General features: G+C 46.5%; 1 protein-coding gene across 1 annotated transcript in view; it reads right to left on the bottom strand.

Annotated features, from left to right (window-relative positions):
* Window positions 1–19,358, bottom strand: part of CLNK (cytokine dependent hematopoietic cell linker) — a 162,576-nt gene that overhangs the window by 58,350 nt on the left and 84,868 nt on the right. Inside the window, exons 4-7 of the mRNA XM_042936891.1 lie at window positions 17,307–17,339; window positions 16,817–16,852; window positions 2,869–3,008; window positions 1,573–1,679 (exon numbers count right to left, since the gene is read on the bottom strand). Coding sequence (XP_042792825.1) covers window positions 1,573–1,679; window positions 2,869–3,008; window positions 16,817–16,852; window positions 17,307–17,339 — 316 coding nt within the window. The remainder of the gene's footprint in view (window positions 1–1,572; window positions 1,680–2,868; window positions 3,009–16,816; window positions 16,853–17,306; window positions 17,340–19,358) is intronic.

Genomic DNA, 19,358 nt, shown 5'->3' with positions numbered 1-19,358 from the left:
CCGTGGCAGACACACAGCACATGCTTCTTGAATGAATTTGTTGAATGAATGATTAAAATTCAGCTTTGTGCCTGTGTAAAGCAGAAGCGTTCAATATTTCATCCCTCCTCTTGCTCTCCCAAAGTCTACTGGATGTGCTCTGGGTAAATGGCATGGCGTGGTAATATTTGTACTTTCCTTTGCTTATCAATATTAACAGAAGCCCTCAAGTTAAATAGATAGACAGTGTGAACAAATAATGCACAAGGAAGAATGCGCCATAAATATTTAAAAGCATGCTCGCATTCACTAATAAACGCGGTACAAATGAAAAAAGAACAGAACACTGAAGTCCCTTTAAAATATGATTAGTAAAGTAATAGCCAGTTTTGGTGGGAGTCCTGTGAGGTGCACATTCTCATATCGGGCTTTTGGGAGGGTCAGTTGAAACCATTTTTCAGGAAAGAAATTTCATCATGTGTACCAAAGCCTTTAAAATGTTTTCACTCAATGGTTAAGTACAATAATTAAAAATCCCATAATGGGGTATGATATATCTCTAAAGATTATGCTGTTAATACTTGATTATCACATGGGAAATTATTTTATAACCAGAACTGGATAGGAAAAGGAAAAAAGGCAGATATTCTACGCAGGGACTCTCTTGCATGGAATATATCTGCCCAGAGAATACGGACATGAAATCTAGCACGGTGCCATGACTGATTGCCCTGCAACTCCATGGGTGATTCATTTGTATTTTATGCATTTCTGCATTAAGGAAAGAAGTATTAGCAAAAGCATTATTAAAAATGAAATTCTAGGGGCGCCTGGGTGGCTCAGTCGGTTGAGCGACTGACTTCAGCTCAGGTCATGATCTCACGGTTTGTGAGTTCGAGCTCCACGTCTGGCTCTGTGCTGACAGCTCGGAGCCTGGAGCCTGCTTTGGATTCTGGGTCTCCCTCTCTCTCTGCCCCTCCCCCACTCATGTTCTGTCTCTCTCTGTCTCAGAAATAAACATTAAAAAAATTTTAATAAAAAAATAATAAAAATGAAATTCTATATATGTGTGTAGAGCATTTGTATTTACAGGATTTTTTTTCATGGATTTCTTGTTTGTGGTTTCCAAACAGACTTTTGAAGTAAAGCGCAGTAGGGATTTTTATTCCTGTTTAATGCACGAGGTCACAAAGGGGCTCAGAGATGTTTGACTTACTTCTTACCGCTCACTTACCAGCAGGCAACATCAGCCTGCAATCTGGGCAAAATGATATATTATTATTAACAAGATCTGATTTCAAACTCTGCTTCTGGAAAAGGGGACCAGCATCAGGGGATGAGTGATGCCTGTGAAAATTCCTCACCCTGACTCCTCACAGAAAACCTTCCCAGGTGCAAGTTCTCCTCCCTTCTTGGTGCTCATTCCCTAGGACCATGATCTCAGCAGGCGTCCGAGCCGGTTCCCCTGCACCTCACTGAGCTCGCTTTGCTCATCACCTCGAAAGATGCCTTGGGAATGAGCGACGGGGACGCCCCTGGCTGCCAGGAATTGCCCTGCCCACGTTTGGTTCACACAGTCAAGCCTTTACTCACTTCTTCCAGCCCCATCCGTGTGTGCCAGTGTTGGCCCTCTGTGGGGACGGAGGGCTGGGCGTCCAAGGAAAAGGGAGTGTCCATCATATCCTTGAAATAGCGCGTATCTGTGAAAAGAGAAAAATTCAAAGTCATACCCTACGTAGATTCAGCACATCGCAATTTACAAAATACATGCGCATCGACAAATGTGTTGAATGCCTACGACCTAGGCATGAGGAAAGAAGTTCTTCCACTGGGTAGATTAGGAGACCGAAGCCCGAGGAGGAGGAAGGTGTGGTCCAAAGTCCAGAGTCTGGACTTGAACATCCTTCACTCTCTCAGCCCCTGGAAACTCCTGCTCTCCCTTCGAGCTCTGTGTTGTGTCATGACCTTCGCAAATCTTCCCGGATCCCACCCACCAACACCCACCCCTCGTTTCTCCTTTCTATATTATACACCTCACCCTTTCCTATTTATCTGTTGGTCTTTCTGCATCTGCCTCTAGGCTGTGACCTTCCTGAGAGTGTGGATCATGCTTTGTCTTTGTGTCGCGTGATCCTTCCTAACACGGTAACTGCACCCTGCAGATACACACTCGGTAATCGCTTGTTGAGTGGATGAAAAAAAGGCGTTTCATCGCTATTTCCAAGGTGGTTCTTTCCAGAGGAGCTTCTGTAGCCTCTTTTCCGTGGGCCGGGCCCTCAGAAATCACACGTGCTTCCTCTTTTCCCTTACAGCCCTGCGCTATATCCACGATTCAGAGAGCTTGCGAAGGCCGCCCGCGGTGCCCCAGTTAGAAAGGCGCAAGGGTGGATGGGAAATTATGTCTTCCTTACTCTTAAAAAGCTGAGCTCTGCTGCTAGGTCCTGGTGCTACGTCTACGCTGGCTACCTGCAAAACGAGTCAACCGAGTTCAAAATCCTTCCCTTTCGAGCTGCTGCTCATTACGCAAGCTCTGTGTTAACACTTCCCATGCCGCCCACGGCCCTGCCTGTCCACCCTCTCTCTGCTGTGCTCATCCATTGTTCCCAGGACTCAAAAAGAGCATCTTGATAATAACAACCGATAGCTATAGAGCTCTGACTCTGTGCCCCTGGTGAGAACTCGAAAGAACGCTTGGAGGGTAAGTTCTGTTACCACGAACACTACTTTCAGGTAGAGAGAATGGTTTCTATAGGCTTGCTCGAGGTCCCACAGTTAGGAAGCCACGGAGGCAGGATTTTCATAGGGTTGTTTCATTCAGAATCGGCTCTAATTACTGTGCCGCGTCGCATCATGGACGTGCATTCTCAGACTTTAGGCCCCAGATGTTACCTGCATATTCAGATTCCTTTATAGGCCTGGCTGGTAAAATTTTTGTCGTTCGCCATGCCTCTACCATACGAAGTTCTGGGTCTTCATAGTCGCCATCTCTGAGGTCTTTTGCTCCCTCCAGGCCCGTTGCAGCAGACTTTCTTTCCTATGCAGGAGGGAACATTTGAGTAAGTCAAGGGAAGGTACGGTCGTGACAAAGGTTGCAGGCTGCGGTGTTAGCGAGGGGAGTGGTACAGATTCTCTGAGCTGGGGGTGAAACATTTCAGAGGCTGGGGGCTGGGGCAGTTAAAGTCTCGTGGTAGGCAGAATCCTGAAGATGTCCTCACATATTCCCATCCTTGGTTATTCAATCAAATAATCTGGGGGCTGCTGTGAAGGGACACTGAGGGTGCAATTAAGATGTCTAACCAGCTGTCTTTAAAATAGGAAGATTATCCTGAAGCACCTGAGTGGCCCGATGGTAATCACACGAGCCCCTCCAAGCAGAAAAGGGATCTACTTGCAGGTGATATGATCTTGTATGTAGAAAATTCCAAGGAACCCACTAAAAAATTATTAGAGCCAATAAGCAATTCAGCAAGGTGTCAGGATACACGATCAACACACAAGTTTCAGTTGTATTTCTACACAGTAGTAATGAGCTCCGAGTCTGAACACTGGGGATGGCAGGATGGGGTACCCCTTGGCAAGAGATGTAATCGTCCTCAAAGAAATTCTGGAATCTGCACCTGTGTGTTGGGACCTGAATTCAGCACTGTGCCGTGTCTCAGCCCGGACACTAATCTCCGTGGTCTTTCATACAGTAAGATCCCTCGTTCCACTCAGACTCCAAATGGCCATGACTATGAACAATAGGTCCCGTTATGAGAGATTTTCATGCACAGCCCCCAGCGCAGCCCTCAAAAGTGAGAGCCTATATCTTTCTTTTACATATATAGAAACTGGGAATGGTGGCTTCTGAAAGCCACGCACAGGTCCTCGGTGCCATCGCTGGGCAGTGCTAGGTCTTTGAGCACATCCACACCGGAACCCGGCGCCAGGTATTCAAATCGTTCTGAGCCCGAGATGAAGGGCGAAGAATCTGGGGCATTCCTTGTGTCGCCACACCCATGATTCTGCCTTTGAACCAGTCAGCGCCATGGCGAACCGTGGGAGCCTGGGCTCAGATCCTGAATTTGTTAAGTTCCTTTGTTACCCTGGAGAGAGCCTTTCTTCCCAGCCAATCTCTGCCACACTATGTGACTTGGGCAGCACACTAACTTTCTCTGGACTCCCAATTACTTTGTAGTCAAAGATTAAAGACTTAAAGTTCCTGCTTTATAGTTTAACTATATCTGGCTTTCTTTCTTTTCTTTTCTTTTCTTTTCTTTTCTTTTCTTTTCTTTTCTTTTCCTTTCTTTCCTTTCCTTTCTTTCTTTTTCTTTCTTTCTTTCTTTCTTTCTTTCTTTCTTTCTTTCATCTTCCTTTCTTTTTTTCTTTCTTTTGCACATAGTAGATTCTTCATATAGGCTTATTAACTAAGCAGGTACATAAAATAACAGATTTTACCTAGATTTAGGGTGTAATTATTTCTTGAGTATGATTTAAAATTTTTCATTTATACTCTAATTTCTCCAGTGACCGAGACATCTTTGTTAGAGGCCACTTCAAATTTATGTTTGAATGAGATGATCTCTACACACCCACGAATACAAGTACCCATAGTTATAGAGTGACTTTGGCAACTAGAAGTTAAATGAGACAAAGCAGGTAAAATTTTGAGCAAAATGCTGGGTGGTCAGCACTCACTCAATAAATAGTAGCTATAGGGGCGCCTGGGTGGCTCAGTCGACTTCGGCTCAGGTTGTATCTCACCGCTCGTGGGTTTGAGCCCCGCGTCAGGCTTTGTGCTGACAGCTTGGAGCCTAGAGCCTGCTTCGGATTTTATGTCTCCCCCTCTCTCTCTCTCTCTCTCTCTGCCCCTCCCCTTCTCGTGCTCTGTCTCTCTCTCAAAAATAAACATTAAAAATGAAGAAAAATAAATAGTAGTTATAAATATTTCTGTGACTGCCATATAATAATGGCAATTGAAGAAATTCAGAGATAAAGCAAGGCCACCAGTTCTCCTCTTAAAGCCTCTCTAACATTTGTTGAGGGCTGTATATGTGCTAGGCACTTTATGTACTTTGTTTTGTTATATAAGTACAACAATCCAGGGGGTGGTTTTATTATAGTGGATGGACATGGAATTAGAAGCTTGCATTTTATTTATTTATACATATTTTTAAGATTTTTTAAATGTTTACTTATTTTTGAGAGAGAGAGAGAGAGAGCAAACAGGGAAAGGGTAGAGAGAGAAGGAGACACAGAATCCGAAGCAGGCTCCAGGCTCTGAGCTGTCAGCACAGGGCCTGAAGCGGGGCTTGAACTCACAACCTCAAGATCATGACCTGAGCCCAAGTCGATGGCCAACAGACTGAGCCACTCAGGCGCCCCTAGAGGCTTGCGTTTTGAATTCCATCTCTTATTATTCCAGTTCTCTGGTTGCTTACCAGCCCCAAGCCTCCAAGTGTATGACTTCTGTCATTGCTCTATCAAAGCAGTTTGGTAAAAGTAAAGACAATGTCCACGATGGGCCCGATTTTTGGCCAAGCAGCAGTGCCGTGGGGACTCACCAGGCCCTTGTCTGGAAGGCTTTTGGGGCTCTACTTTGAAACTGCTTATTTGATGCGAGGGTGCAGAATGCAATTTAGTAAGTCTGTGTTCTCCCCAGGACGGAGTAAAGAAGGAGGTGAGCTCCCTGAAGACACAGCGTGCTGCCCTTGATTCCCACCCGCGCGCTCCTAGAAGGAAAGTGAGGCTTGAGTCCTGCAAGAACTGAGGACTCGGGCAAGTTATGAAGTTATAACATTCAAGGAGCTCAGATGCAAGAGACCAGGGACCAGCACAGTGACCTGGGAGCAGGAACAGGATAGGAGTGGAGAGCTTGGTGACCCAAAGGAAAGAGGTGAAGTCACTGAGCTTAGTTCGAGTGGGACCGTTTGCACGGTTGTATTGATACTGTGCCCCTAGCAACCAGGCATTACAGCTATGAAACCCCACCTCCTTGGTCTGGTCTCTGGAGGCAAGCAGGGCTTAGACTGGGAATTCTTGGATGGGGAAACCAGGGAGGACTGGTCTGCCCGGGGACAGCATGGACCCAGGATGGAGCCACCCACTTCCAGATCTAAACTGTGGGCTCACTTTATGACCGGGGGGAGGTTACTTAACCCCCCTGACTCGCATGCTCAATCTGCAAATTGGAGATTTACGAGTAGGCTAAACCTACTTTATTTGATTGTAGTCAGAGATTAATTGGGTAAAAAGTATATAAAGATTCTACTTTGACACCTGCCCATGACAGGAGCCCAGGACATGGTAGATCCCTTTCCTCTAGATGATGTAATGCGTTTCAGTAGAGCGGAGCACCCAGGGCAAAGCAAAGCTGACAGGAGGGGAACCCAAGGGCATGTCACAAGTGACCTGGCTAAGTAGCAGGGGGGGGGGGGGGGGGGGGGGTGGGGGGTGGGGGGGGGTGGGGAGGTGGCTGAGATGTTCTTCCCGGGAAGTGAATATGGAGGTGGGTTCTGAACTGAAGCAACCTCTTTAGGGATTTGACCGCTGGACATTTGTTGCAAGGGCATCATTTATATACTGTTATGGCAACCACCAAGACCTCGCAGAGCGCAGTCTCTTTGGGAAATCTTGGACCTGTTGGAAGAATCTGAGACGGGGTCCATCTTTAATCTAGTTGCCTTGCTAGACTTTGTGGGGCAGGGCACAGAGGGACACCAGGAGGGACAGGAACCATCCATGCCAGACCCGGAGAAGCTTGCTCCCAGAACCAAATATAAATATTTTGGTTTATCTCTTTCCGGAATGAGAAAGAAGCAGAATTTTATTTTATTTTTATTTTATTTTATTTTATTTTATTTTATTTTATTTTATTATATTTTATTATTATTTTATTTTATTTTAATTTAATTTTATTTATTTTTAAATGTTTATTTTATTTTGAGAGAGAGAGAGAGAGCATGTGCACAAGCAGGAGAGGGGCAGAGAGAGAGAGGGAGAGAGAGAATCCCAAGTAGGCTCCATGCTTAGTGGGGAGCCTGACTCGGGGCTTGATCCCCCTGGCCATGGGATCATGACCTGAGTCTAAATCAAGAGTTAGATGCTTAACTGAGTGAGCCATCCAGGCGCCTTAGAATTTTATTTTAAATATAATGAGTTACATCTATTTATCCATTAATCTGTCTACTATCTATCTACTGCCAATCGCAAGGGATCTTTACTAAAAACTCCTGTTTTCCGTCCATAAACCTCCTACTTTATAAAATATTTTGTGATTGATTGATTGATATTGTGTGTGTGTGTGTGTGTGTGTCCTGGGGTGACCATCCATAGCTTCAATTTGATTCTTAAAAAAGTATTTCAAACAATAAAGAACCAAAGATTTTACAGGCAGATTCTCTCTCTCTTTCTGTCTCTCATCTATCTCTACCCAGTCCATATATCCTATCTACAGATATAACATATCTATCTCTAGATATGTTAGTTAGAACTATTTAAATTATATACAATTTGGGGTGCCTGGGTGGCTCAGTCAGTTGAGCGTCCCACTTTGGCACAGGTCATGATCTCACGGTTTGTGAATTCAAGCCCTGCATTGGGCTCTGGGCGGACAGCTCAGAGCCTGGAGCCTGCTTTGGATTCTGTGTCTCCCTCTCTCTCTGCCCCTCCCCCACTCACTCTCTGTCTCTGTTTCTCAAAAATAAACATTAAAAAAAATTAAAAAATAAATTATATACAATTTAACAATAAAATTATTTATAACATTAGATAGCTGAGTTCATGTTATAAATTTTAAATTTTATTCCATTATGAAACTGCTTTGTAAATATTCTTAATGGCTTCATAATATGAATATGTCATAATATATTCAATGTTTTTTTTTTCCTATTGAATATTTAGAATGATTCCAGGGTTTCCATTAAATTTTTTTTTTTATGTTTATTTATTTCTGAGAGAGAGAGAGAGAGAGAGAGAGTGAGAAGGAGAAGGGCAGAGAGAGAGGGAGACACAGAATCTGAAGCAGGCTCCAGGCTCTGAGCTGTCAGCACAGAGCCCGACGTGGGGCTTGAACCCAGGAACTGCGAGACCACGACCTGAGCTCAAGTCGGAAGCTCAACCGACCGAGCCACCCAGGCGCCCCATGTTGTTGTTTTTAAACTCACCAAGTCCCTTGGTTGAAAAAAAGCCACTCGCTTTGTAAATTTCAAAGACCAACAAGTAGGTAGGGGAGGTGGCTACTTACACAGGGAGGAGGCTCCTCAGTATTCAGGTACTGGCCTGCCAACAAAAGTAGACCCAACATTACTGCAAAATACAGAAAAGAGCGGCCCTTGTGTTTCTCCAGAAATCTTGGGCTCGTTCCCGTTAATTCCTCTTGATGGTGCTTGCCTAAAACGCAATGTGTATTACGTACTTCTCATTCCATCTGCTGTTCTTGCAAAGCAGGGGCGATGAGAAAGGAGGCTAGACAATCAAATCCGAACTGGGAAGTCTCGCTCCTTCTACCGAAGGTCAGCATTAGGTTAGAAGGACTCCCCACCCCTCCACCCCCGCCCCCCGTCAGATACGCCAGGTCACGTCTCTGCAGCATCTGGGCCAATGAAGACGCTTACTCCCCCCTCTACACCCTCTGGCATGCACACTGCCTTTGCTGTAACCTGCCATCCGTCCATCTCCTTGAACAGACCGGAGATATTTCGAGGGCAGGGGACAGGTCTACTCCCTCGTCTGTCCCCGGCTCCAGGCACAGAGCCCAACACCGAACAGATGAGTTCTTGACAGACATTTGCTGAATGAGGATTGTTCATGTGAGATTTCTCAACGCTCACGCCCCTCGCTGGGGTTGTTTTATGCAAGGCCTGCCTGAAGGTCACGTAGCACGCAATCCATACTCTGCTTTAAACTCTGCGCTCAGATGATACAGAGCCACGAAGAGCAGCTCACACGATCTGCGGGATTATTTTGCTTCCTCTAGACTTAATTTTCCTAAATTGCATTATGGTGTCCCGCTGTTGGTCTGCACTGAGGAACACGGTAAGCAGAAAATGTTCTTATCACATCCTCTTTATTAGCCCACATGTGAGAAGTTTCTAGTGGGTCTCAGGAGCTGCGTGCTTCTCAGCAACTGGTTCGCTGTGATTTAATGGAAAACACCAATTCCATAAGAGGTCATACGTCCCTTCCTCCTGTTAAGAATCTCAGGGCAAATGTCTGGCCTGGGTCCAAGGCACGTCGAGGACCGCGGTCTGATGTGTGTTTCTGCATCTTGGCCCGGCCTTCGTCGTGCTCTTAGCCTTTTGCCCTTTCACCCTGAATTCTCTTTCCATACCAAAATAATGCAATTAATAGCTGGGAATTTGTGTCAGCATGCCCAGGCCTTGTGTAGAGCGGAATGTGTAAATTAAGGAAAGTTTGGCTCAGTGAAAACACAGCTCTCTGGAATTTGCTCAGGACCGGTGCATCCGGGAGGTGGTAACCAGCCAGAGCGAATCTCCTTGAGATAATGAGGAAGGAGGCGCAGGGATCTGACCTGGCACCTGCTGCCAGCCCCAGCCCAGCCTGGTGGTGTGGCCGACAGCTATCACTGTCCTAAGGCACGGATGATGCCTTCCTCTCCCAGCACAACCATACCCACACTGAGAGCGCTGGTGAAGAAACGCACAGCATTTCCAGCCCCACAGAGCGAGCTGTACTCTCTCATGAATTGAGTTAAATTAATAAGGTCATCCATAGAAGCCAGTTGGCCTGGAAGGAGCAAGTGAGCACCAAAATTTGGGGGATCTCCGCCGGCCCATGTGAGCTAGTCTGATTCTACTGTCTGATTCAGAGCTCGATGTCACTTCCTTATAGGAAATTGGCCTCATCGAACACGACCATTATAGCGACATCCCCACAGAGAGCCGTAGGATCAGTCTCTCCTTTCGCGAGCCTGCAGCCCCAGACTCTCCTGGATTCCCCAAATATGTTTCATGCCACTTCTGAGTCTTTGCTGGTGTCGATTCCACCTGGGGTCCCCACCTCCTCTGCCCCCGCCTTCCATAACGCTCAGTGCCCTTTGAGATCCTCCTGGGGCTCACCTCTCGGGCCACGCGGGGCTACTTTAATATCACTGAATTGTCAGAGCACTTATTTCCTGTGTTCCTTGCCGTGACGCTTAGATAAAAGTAGGCAGCATTTGATTACTTCTTTGTTGTGGTGTCCTCGGTCCTTCTTAGGGAAGGAATCGTTTTTATCTGCTGCAGTACCTACCTACCTGTGTTGCTAACGACGCAGTTTTGGAAATGCAATTATTAAAAAGCATAGTCTTAAAACTGTAAATCAGTTCACGTCACTCATGGCCCACGAGACGCGGTCCAGATTCCCTGCCGTGGCCCCCAGCCCCCAGCGTAGCCCGGTTCTTGCCCCTGTCTCTAACTGTATCTCTTTCCAGTTTCTCCCTCACCTCTGAAATGGGCCACGTCACCTTCTTTCCAAGTTTCTCCAGTATGCCAAGCTTCTTTTAACCTCAGAGATCAGCATGCACTGTGCCTCAGTCCAGAACATTCTTTCCTCGGCTCTGCCTGTGTCTGGGTCCTTTCCATCCATCAGATCAGATCTTAAATGTCATCTTCCTGGGGGGACACGCCCTAACCACCAATCTGAGGTAAAAGTTAAGGAGCATCTCTCCAGCCCGGGTCCTCACTACCTCAAACCCCTTCCTTGCATGGCTGTGAGGATGCTTCCTCTTCCTGTGGGCCCTCGGCTGGCACACACTTCCCACTGTCCCTTGCACTGGGTGGCTGTGGCATGGTGCTGTGGCCGCTGGAACAGGTGGGGGCATGCGCTTCACTCCAGGATGATGCACTCGACCCTCTCCTTCCCTTGACCCTCCTGATGTCTTGTTCTTGCCCCGGGGCCTGGCTAGAGACAGAAGACCCCAAGGCCTTCAGGGATAATGGAAGCCACTGGTTAAAGGGTTAAAGGAGAGCGAATCCCGAATGAGCGCTTGGGGAAAAGGCTTCCTTCAATCCACATTGGATTGTGATGTGAACAGGACATAAACCTTCATTTTATTACACTACTAACATTTGTAGTTGGTGCATTATAGATGTTAGCCCCTCCTGATTCATACACTCTTTTTTGGTTTCTGCATAGCATGTAGGAACAAAGCAAGCCAATAAATATGTTATATAGTTACAGACGGTGGGTGCCTGCCCCCCCCAAGGCAGCGCGGAGATTTCAGGCCCTTGATCACTCCTGGAACCCAGGATATGGCAAGGGCACAGCGACTGCATAGTCGGCTGTGAAACACAGCGTGTGGTAAGGTGGACACCCTCCAGAATGGAGAACCCGTGGTAAACTGCAAATAGAACCCGACCTCCTCCCTGGCTGAGTGACCTTGAGTTGGACACTCCCTCCTGCTGGCCCTGGACCCCCAACACAGAGGCACCCCAAACCCTTCCAGGTCTTTGAGTCTTCCTGGAGCTGAAGGAGAGGCTGGTTCTTCAGAGAGAGCCATTTTCTTAGAAGATGAAGGAAGTTTGCCCAGCAGCTTTCCCCATCATCATCCTGGAAGAGCTATACTCAAGTGTCCGTGGAGGGCCGTTCATCACCCACTGACACGAAACAGCTCCAAAGAACGACTGACTTCTGCGTTCCTCTCAAGGAAACAGCATCTTTTTACAAAAGACAATGCTCCCTTCGAGTTATTTTTAGAAGGGAAGTGAAGGTGTAAGGCTCAAGGGGCTCTCCCGACTCACGGAGGCAGTTACGCCAGCCTTGGGCTATCAGCGTGGACACCTCTTCTCGTGACTACAGAGGTATGATACAGGGTATGGCCGGTGGCCATCAGGTTAAGGTCCCCTGACCACTTGCCTCTTGGGTTCTTTAAAGAAAAAAAAAAAAGGAAAGAAAGTAAAACCTGAGCCTCAGTGCACACCAGTTACTTTCTGCACCAGTGTCTATGATGACATCTACACACACCGAGGTCTGCGACCCGCTGTTAGAAGCTCCGACTGCCTTCTGATAGGAGATGGGCCACGTGGGTCAGATATACTTAGAAGCTTGGACCATTTGCACGCGTAAACGCTTCCTTGAACAGAAGCCCTGGGGGCCCCAGGCTTGTACAATTTAGTGCCTCTACTGGGAAGGGGGGCTGGCTGTGTCCCCAAGGGCGGGCTCTATGGGAGGGTCACATTCGAAGGAAACCACCTGAAACAATTCCCAGCAGGTCCCATAAAGAGAATCTGCTTGTCTGGTGGGAGAAGAGAAGTAAAAGTAGGAAGCTTTCAGTGCTTAGGAACTTTCTGTTTCTCTGGGAAGTGAAGTCAGCAGGCTTTTCAGATGGTGGCAGCTCCAAACCAGGTGGGTTCCCTCAAGCAGAGTCAGCTTCTGTTTTCATTTCAGTCACAAGATTTCAGAGGGCGGAGGGGGGGGGCGGTGCAGGGAGAGTTATGGTGAGGGTCAGTGTTGGCTCTGACCCTAGGGGCTGCCAGCTGGGCTTGCTCATAAGTACGTGGGGCAAAGGGACAGGCCAGTGGGTCCCAACGACCTGTCGCTAGGAACTCCTCAACAACCCAGCTGTGTCTCCCCACGTCCGCTTTTCCCTGTCCGTCCTGGGAGCCCCGATGGTCAGGTGGGTACATGGGCACCTAGAGCAAGTTCTTGCCACACACCTTGACCTTCCCCGCGGTTACGCGTGCCTGTGAGTCCAAGTTTTGGTAAACGGAGAAGCTGGAAAATAAACTCACAATTTCCAGGAAACTTTCTGAACAGAAATTGTTGTCAACTCTTTATTTTTTTCTTTTTCTTCCCTTCCTCTCTCCTGCTGCCTGGAGCATAGCTGTCACTATTTTAGGCATTGGGATTGAGGCCAATACAAGGGAGGGAGCAGCACCTCTGAGGCTAAACAGCCTTGGACTGCTTACCTCTGCACTTGACTTATGTAAGAATTAGACAATCATGTCACGTTTAAGCCCCCGTGATTTCTTCCTAATGTGTCTTTCTGCCTTTACTGTTTTATCTCCTTGTGGAGGTCAGCTTTGGAATTCACCAAAAATGTAGCAGAGCTTCTGATCAAAGGCATGAACACATAATTCATGGAAGAAATTCTGGGTTCAAACCCTGGCCGTGCCTGTTTCTGGCCACATGACCTCGGGCAAGCCTGCAAGCCTCGGTTAACTAATATCAGTTTGTAGAATGAGAATCGTAGTGTCTGCCCCAAAGAGCTGTTGGGAAGCTTAACAAAATAACCCTCTTGGCCACAGGCTCCCCCAATGAACCGCTGTGTTCCGTGTTTCAAGTTCAACTTCATGACCAAATCGTTTCTGCCCGATCGAGAGATCGTGAGTACTCTGCTTTCAGATCCATGTTAGGAACTTGATCACTACTGAATTCTCAGTTTTGAACAAAACAGTGCCTTTTTTCAACATTCCACTCCATCGACACGGCTCTGTCGATTTTTGCCAACAGCCCTTCAAGCGGGTGTCCCGTCCAGCTGTGAGGCTCGGGGCTTCGGTGACCATGGCTGGCTGACATCCTCATTTTAAAGATGAGAACGCTGCGTGGCACAGCACGAACAAGTGCATTGTGATGAATCAGAGTTCTACTCTGCTGATTTGTTCCCGGGGATATAGCTTCTCTTGCTCTCGGTTTACCTAATTTATCCTGTGAGTATTGTCAGCACCTGAAGGCTAGGTCTCATGGATGTCAGAGAACCAGTATTCAAATTCTGGGCTCCAGACTTCTGGCTCGGGGTTCTTTCCTCTACCTGTGCTGCCTTCCTCAGTGTTTATCTTTTAGGAACCACAAGGTTTCTGGGGACAGAGGGCATCCATCAACCTTCATCTCAATATAGTGGGGAATAGGACGCAATTTCCTCTGGCTAGTTCCAAACTTGAGAACATCTTCAGTTCAGCATCGATCCACAGCTGTAGGGAGAGGCAGGGATGAGCTTCCTTGCCTTTTTCTCACTGTCTCTGAGGAAAGGATTAGGATGTCCAATGAGCTTTGGCTACATGACTTAGGCTTGGGAAGAAGAGAAGGAGGAGGGAGGAAAGGAAGGACATAGGAAGGGGAAGAGAGAAAGAGACAGATAGAAACAGAGACGGATATAGATCATATGCACCCATGTACATATAACGTATGTCATATCTGTCTCCCACGTATCCACCAGCTCAGTCACGTAGCTCTTCTGGACATTTTAGAATGACAGTCGCCTGATCTGAAGAGTATTCTCGGTCACAAATGGCCCAAACTCACAGAAATAGCTACATGGAAGCATTTATTCAGAGTTTGGAGAATAGGCTTATTGTTCTCCATAGATGGCCCTTGGAAGTTCACTTCCTTTCTCTAATTCTTGATTTCCCCATCTGTAGAGCACAGTATTAGTGTCTGAGATAAGCTGAGTCCCCAGGACCTTTCATTTTCATTTTCTTTAAAAAAAACCCAACTGTGCTCAAAGCTGGTTATTGTAATGGTTACAGTAGGGACAACCATAAATTGGTTGGATGGATGGATGGTGATAGGTAAGGCAGCTGTCGCCCATCCCATTTCTCAGGTGATCTCCAGAAATTCAAATAAAATATTCCGAGACAGCTGTTGTCCAGAGAATCGAAAGCAGCTTCTTGGTGGGGTCAGTCTTAATCATTTCCTTTTCCTTTCCTTTTTCTTTTCTTTTCTTTTCTTTTCTTTTCTTTTCTTTCTTCTTTCTTTCTTTCTTTCTTTCTTTCTTTCTTTCTTTCTTTCGCTTCAATCAGTGATTCTCAAAAGGCCATCCTAGCACTACATGAGTTGAAGTTATCTTGTGAAGGGTAGGGACTCCTCAGTCTCACTATAGAGCTGCCAAAACGTACACCTGGGAGTGGGCTTGAGAATATGCATTTTTGACTACTGTGATTCTGACACACGATACATTTTAAAGACAACTGTGATCCCTTGGGTTTAGCGATCGTGGATGACTTGAAATCCTGGCTTGTGCTTAGAGAACTAGGGGAACACTTTTTCCCAGCAGTTCAACTGTCAACTTTTCACATTGGTTCTGTCCACCCATTTTCCCAGCCTCTTGGGGGACAACCAGCCTCTGCTAAATTAATACCAATATTGCAATGTCTAGATCCGGCCAGCAGGGGGCAGTGGATGCTCACATATACCATACTTGCCTTCCCTCCGCCTGCTTCGAAAATCCTTATTAATTTTTCTTTTAAAAGTGGGAAAAACCAACTTTCAAGACTGCTTTCCTTAGGAAACAAACAAAAAAAGCCCACAAAACCAAAACAAGTGCTCCTGGACAAAATGAAATCTCTCGTCCATTTAATGGACACAGCCAATCCACGTCTTTACCAGGGTTTTAATGTGTATGGTGCCTTAAGAGAGAAGAACCACTTTTCAAATAGGGCTATCTTTAATTTCATTCTTTAATCAGTGGAAGGAGAGAAACTCCTGACTTTATTTTATGGAAAACCATGGCCCTCTTCTCTATATGTCAGCTTGACAGAAGGTATTGGTGTTAACAGATTGTCCAAGTTGGGTTATGCGTCTGATTTTCCAGGTCTGGTGTATTTTTTTTTTTTTTTTAAATAGAGTATTTTTAGCGTACAACAATATATGCTACTGGAGAAAAATAATAAGATGCGGATAAGCAAAAAAGAAGGGAATAAAAATTACTCTAATGTCCCCATACCAAGACAACTACTGTAAACATTTGAGTATAGCTAAATCTCTCTCACACACACATGCACACACAATATAGTCTATGTAGATATGGGCACACTTTTTTCTTGTCTTCCCCATCATACAACAGCATGCTATAAACATAACATGTCGGTAAATAGGCTTCAATGGCATCTTTTTAATGGCTATGTGGTATTCTCTCCTATGGATGTCCCTCGTATGGATCTCACGGCAAAAAAATGCAAACAACTTAAAAATATCTAGAAGTGTTATAAATATCCCTGTGATGAGCGACTGTTCTGTGAATCATGTAAATCCTTGATTATGTCAGTGGTGTTATATTTTAATAGATACTTGGCTGTGGTTCATAAGCATGCATAGGCTGGGGTGGTATGATTTGCTGCTAATATTTTTGGCAGGATATAGATTCCAGTGTGCACGGGCAGGCCTGGGCAGCTTTATCTCAATCAGCTCTCTTGGGGTTTTGATTTGTTTTTGTTTTTTTCCCCCCCATGATTATGTGTCTAGAATGTTGTTAATGAAATGCAGTACCCATCTGTAAGTTTTTCTCTACCTTGAGGAATGTGGAGAGGGGGGTGACGAGAGAGGAGTATGGGTCACATGGTTTATAACTCACCACCCACTGCCTCAGATTGGCAACTTCATTTCCAGGCAATCTCCCGGAAGCATCCAGAAGTATCTGGAGTACCCCCAGGACTCTAAGCGGACGGTGGGAAGGGATGAGAGGTAGCGAGCAGGTGGAGGGAGGTATATTTGAGATCAAAGACTCCAGGAGATTTTGGAAGCATCTACCTCAAGAGAACACAATCTTTCTTAGCAAATGACTAGGAAGCTTAATGAAAGCATTTTCTGTAAGAGGGATTAGAGCTGGGTGCTTGTTTCTTATTTATATTCATATTTGTACTTCTGATTTTGCTTTTCTCTACTTCTCCTCACTGCTATTTGGGACGTGCTGAGTGCTGGTTACATGCTCCAACATGCACCATTATGGATCTTTGAGTTCATTTGAGGATTACATCACTCCCTATGATTCTATCCCTTCTTTGCACACTTCTGGTCTATTTCTCACCTTTTTTTTTTTTTTCTGTCTCACTGCAGTCATTTCTAGCCACTAGCTCTCTAGGGAAGTTCTACTGGACTCCCCCTGAAATAATAATGCTCTGAAATGAAGAGTACATACTTTTACTCAAATTTTAATGGGATTCTATTCAGCGCCTGATACCTAGAACTAGGCTCTGAAAACAGACGCAAAAGAAGCCATAAAATGTGGTTTCTGATCGCTCCATCCGCTCAACACATAATTTGGGGGGAACCCCTTACACAGAGTTTCGTTGAATGAGCCCTACTGAGTGGCCACAACACTGACATTTAGGCTGACTTTTACCCATTTTACAGATGAAGGGACTCGGACCCAGAGGGATCTGTGCTTCATCCCAGGCTACACAGCTAATAAGTGGAGGAGAGACAGGGTTTTCCCCTCCACCTGCCAGCTTCCCAAAACCTGTGGAAGTCACAGACCGGGCTGCACCCGGGAGCGACCAGGGGGAGAAACCCTAAGTGGCTGATGCCATTTCGAACAGGCCAATAGTTTTATCGAAGGGAAAGCAGAAAAGGAAGAGAAGAGTAACAGACCCATGGTGGCATTCCCACCGCTTAGGTGACTGAAGGCCCCTGACTCACCGGTGGCACTGTTGATTCGAGGCCATGACCTAGGGCAGAAAAGAGAGCCAAGGTAAGCGTCAGCCGCATTCGGTTACATACCTTCCCCAGCGGGATGGGCTTGCTGTTACAGGTGTTTTCCCCAGACCAACCTATAAAATGATTTCTTTTTTCTTCTTCTTTTCTTAATGTTTATTTATTTATTTAAAAAATTTTTTTTTAACGTTTTATTTATTTTTGGGACAGAGAGAGACAGAGCATGAACGGGGGAGGGGCAGAGAGAGAGGGAGACACAGAATCAGAAGCAGGCTCCAGGCTCTGAGCCGTCAGCCTAGAGCCTGATGCAGGGCTCGAACTCACGGACTGCGAGATCGTGACCTGAGCTGAAGTCGGACGCTTAACCGACTGAGCCACCCAGGCGCCCCAATGTTTATTTATTTTTGAGACAGAGAGAGGGAGAGCAGGGAGGGGCAGAGAGAGAGGGAGACACAGAATCTGAAGCAGGCTCCAGGCTCCGAGCTGTCAGCACCGAGCCCGATGCGGGGCTCGAACTCACAGACCGTGAGATTGTGACCTGAGCTGAAGTCAGACGCTTAACCAACTGAGCCACCCAGGAGGAGCCCCCGGAACGATTTCTTGATGTTCGCATTGTTCTAGATCTAAAATCACATCTCATTATAGAGAATACGGAAAACAGAAAAACGTGGAAGAAAATAACAATCAACACCCCAGGTAATATTTTGGCAAATCCCCTCTACATGTGTGTATGTGCTTCTGAGGATGTGTGAGTACATTGAAACACGTAAGTAGCAAAACTAGCAGAACCAACTATGGGCTATTGATGTTAAAGATACATTCTAGATCTTCAGCGGTTATTCAAACGCATGATATTTATTGCCTGCGTGATTTTTAGAGGGGACATTCAGGTTCTCGCTAGTTTCCATTATGGTGAATAACGTTGCAGGGCACATTTTAATCTAATCACCAGATATTTCCATGGAGAGACTCCGCCAGGCACAGCCAAGGGGTCAGGCAACATGGATCTTCCAAGCCCCTCGCTGTGGATCGTGCAGTTTCCTTCCACGTGGGTTGGGTCCGTGTAGACGCTAATCCACAGAGCGGGAAGGGAACATCTCACCGCATCCCAACACTATTAAATCCCATCCTTTAAAACAATGTTGCCTGTTTGTTGATCCCTTACGGTGCCTGTTTCACTTCCCTGATGACCAGTGAGACTGAATTCTTCTTCTTTTTCAAGTGGTTTTAGGCCACTTGGATTTTTTTTTCGGTCGTCAGTTATCTGCACAGGTCTCTCTCCATTTTCTAATCAGGGCTTTGCCTGGTCACCACGTTCCCCTTTGGACAGGGTGCTTTCGGAAGCACACCTTGCCTGGATTTCGGGCAATGATCTGAAAAAGCTCTGGGGCCACAGAAGGCTCTGGAGGATGCCGCTTGTGTGAGCCGACTTGTTTGTGCCTTTAACGATCTCGGGGCCTTGCACAGCACCTATCCTCCGAGGCCCTCAAAGTGCGTCACCGGAGAAATTAATTGAGCATCGCAACACAGGCTGGGTGTAAATATTTATGAGGCCTGGCTGGTGGCTGGGACACTGGGCACAGAAGAGTTAAACTGGGAGATGTTAGTAACTAGGAGACCACCTTCCAGGAGTCTAGCTCCCCGCTTACCCGTTGTCCTCTGTTTACCATTTTAACACCCCGAGGGACCCTGTGGGGTGGCTCTCATTGTCCCAAATTTACAGACGAGGAGATGGGAGATTCAGAGGGCTCAGTCCCACAGAGAGCGAGGGATCTCACACCAGCCTGTCCCATCCCCACATCCTCGCTGCCTCCCCCGCCCTCACCCACAGGCGGTGGCCAATCCCGGAGGCATTTACAGCTGCGTCTCAGAGTCCTTGTGGTTGGCTCTTGGCATCCTTTCCAGCTGCCTGAGATTTTGCAGAAATTAACAGTAAATCAGCCAGTAAGGAGCAGATCATTTATCTGGGGCCTGAGAGCTCTCTCTCTCCCTCTCACTCTCTCTCCACTTTCAGCACATGGCCTCTTCCCTGA

The sequence above is a fragment of the Panthera leo genome, chromosome B1 (genome assembly GCF_018350215.1).
Source record: "Panthera leo isolate Ple1 chromosome B1, P.leo_Ple1_pat1.1, whole genome shotgun sequence".
NCBI classification, from domain to species: domain Eukaryota; kingdom Metazoa; phylum Chordata; class Mammalia; order Carnivora; family Felidae; genus Panthera; species Panthera leo.
Note: the sequence above shows the minus strand (reverse complement) of the source record. Positions and strands in the feature narration are given on the sequence as shown.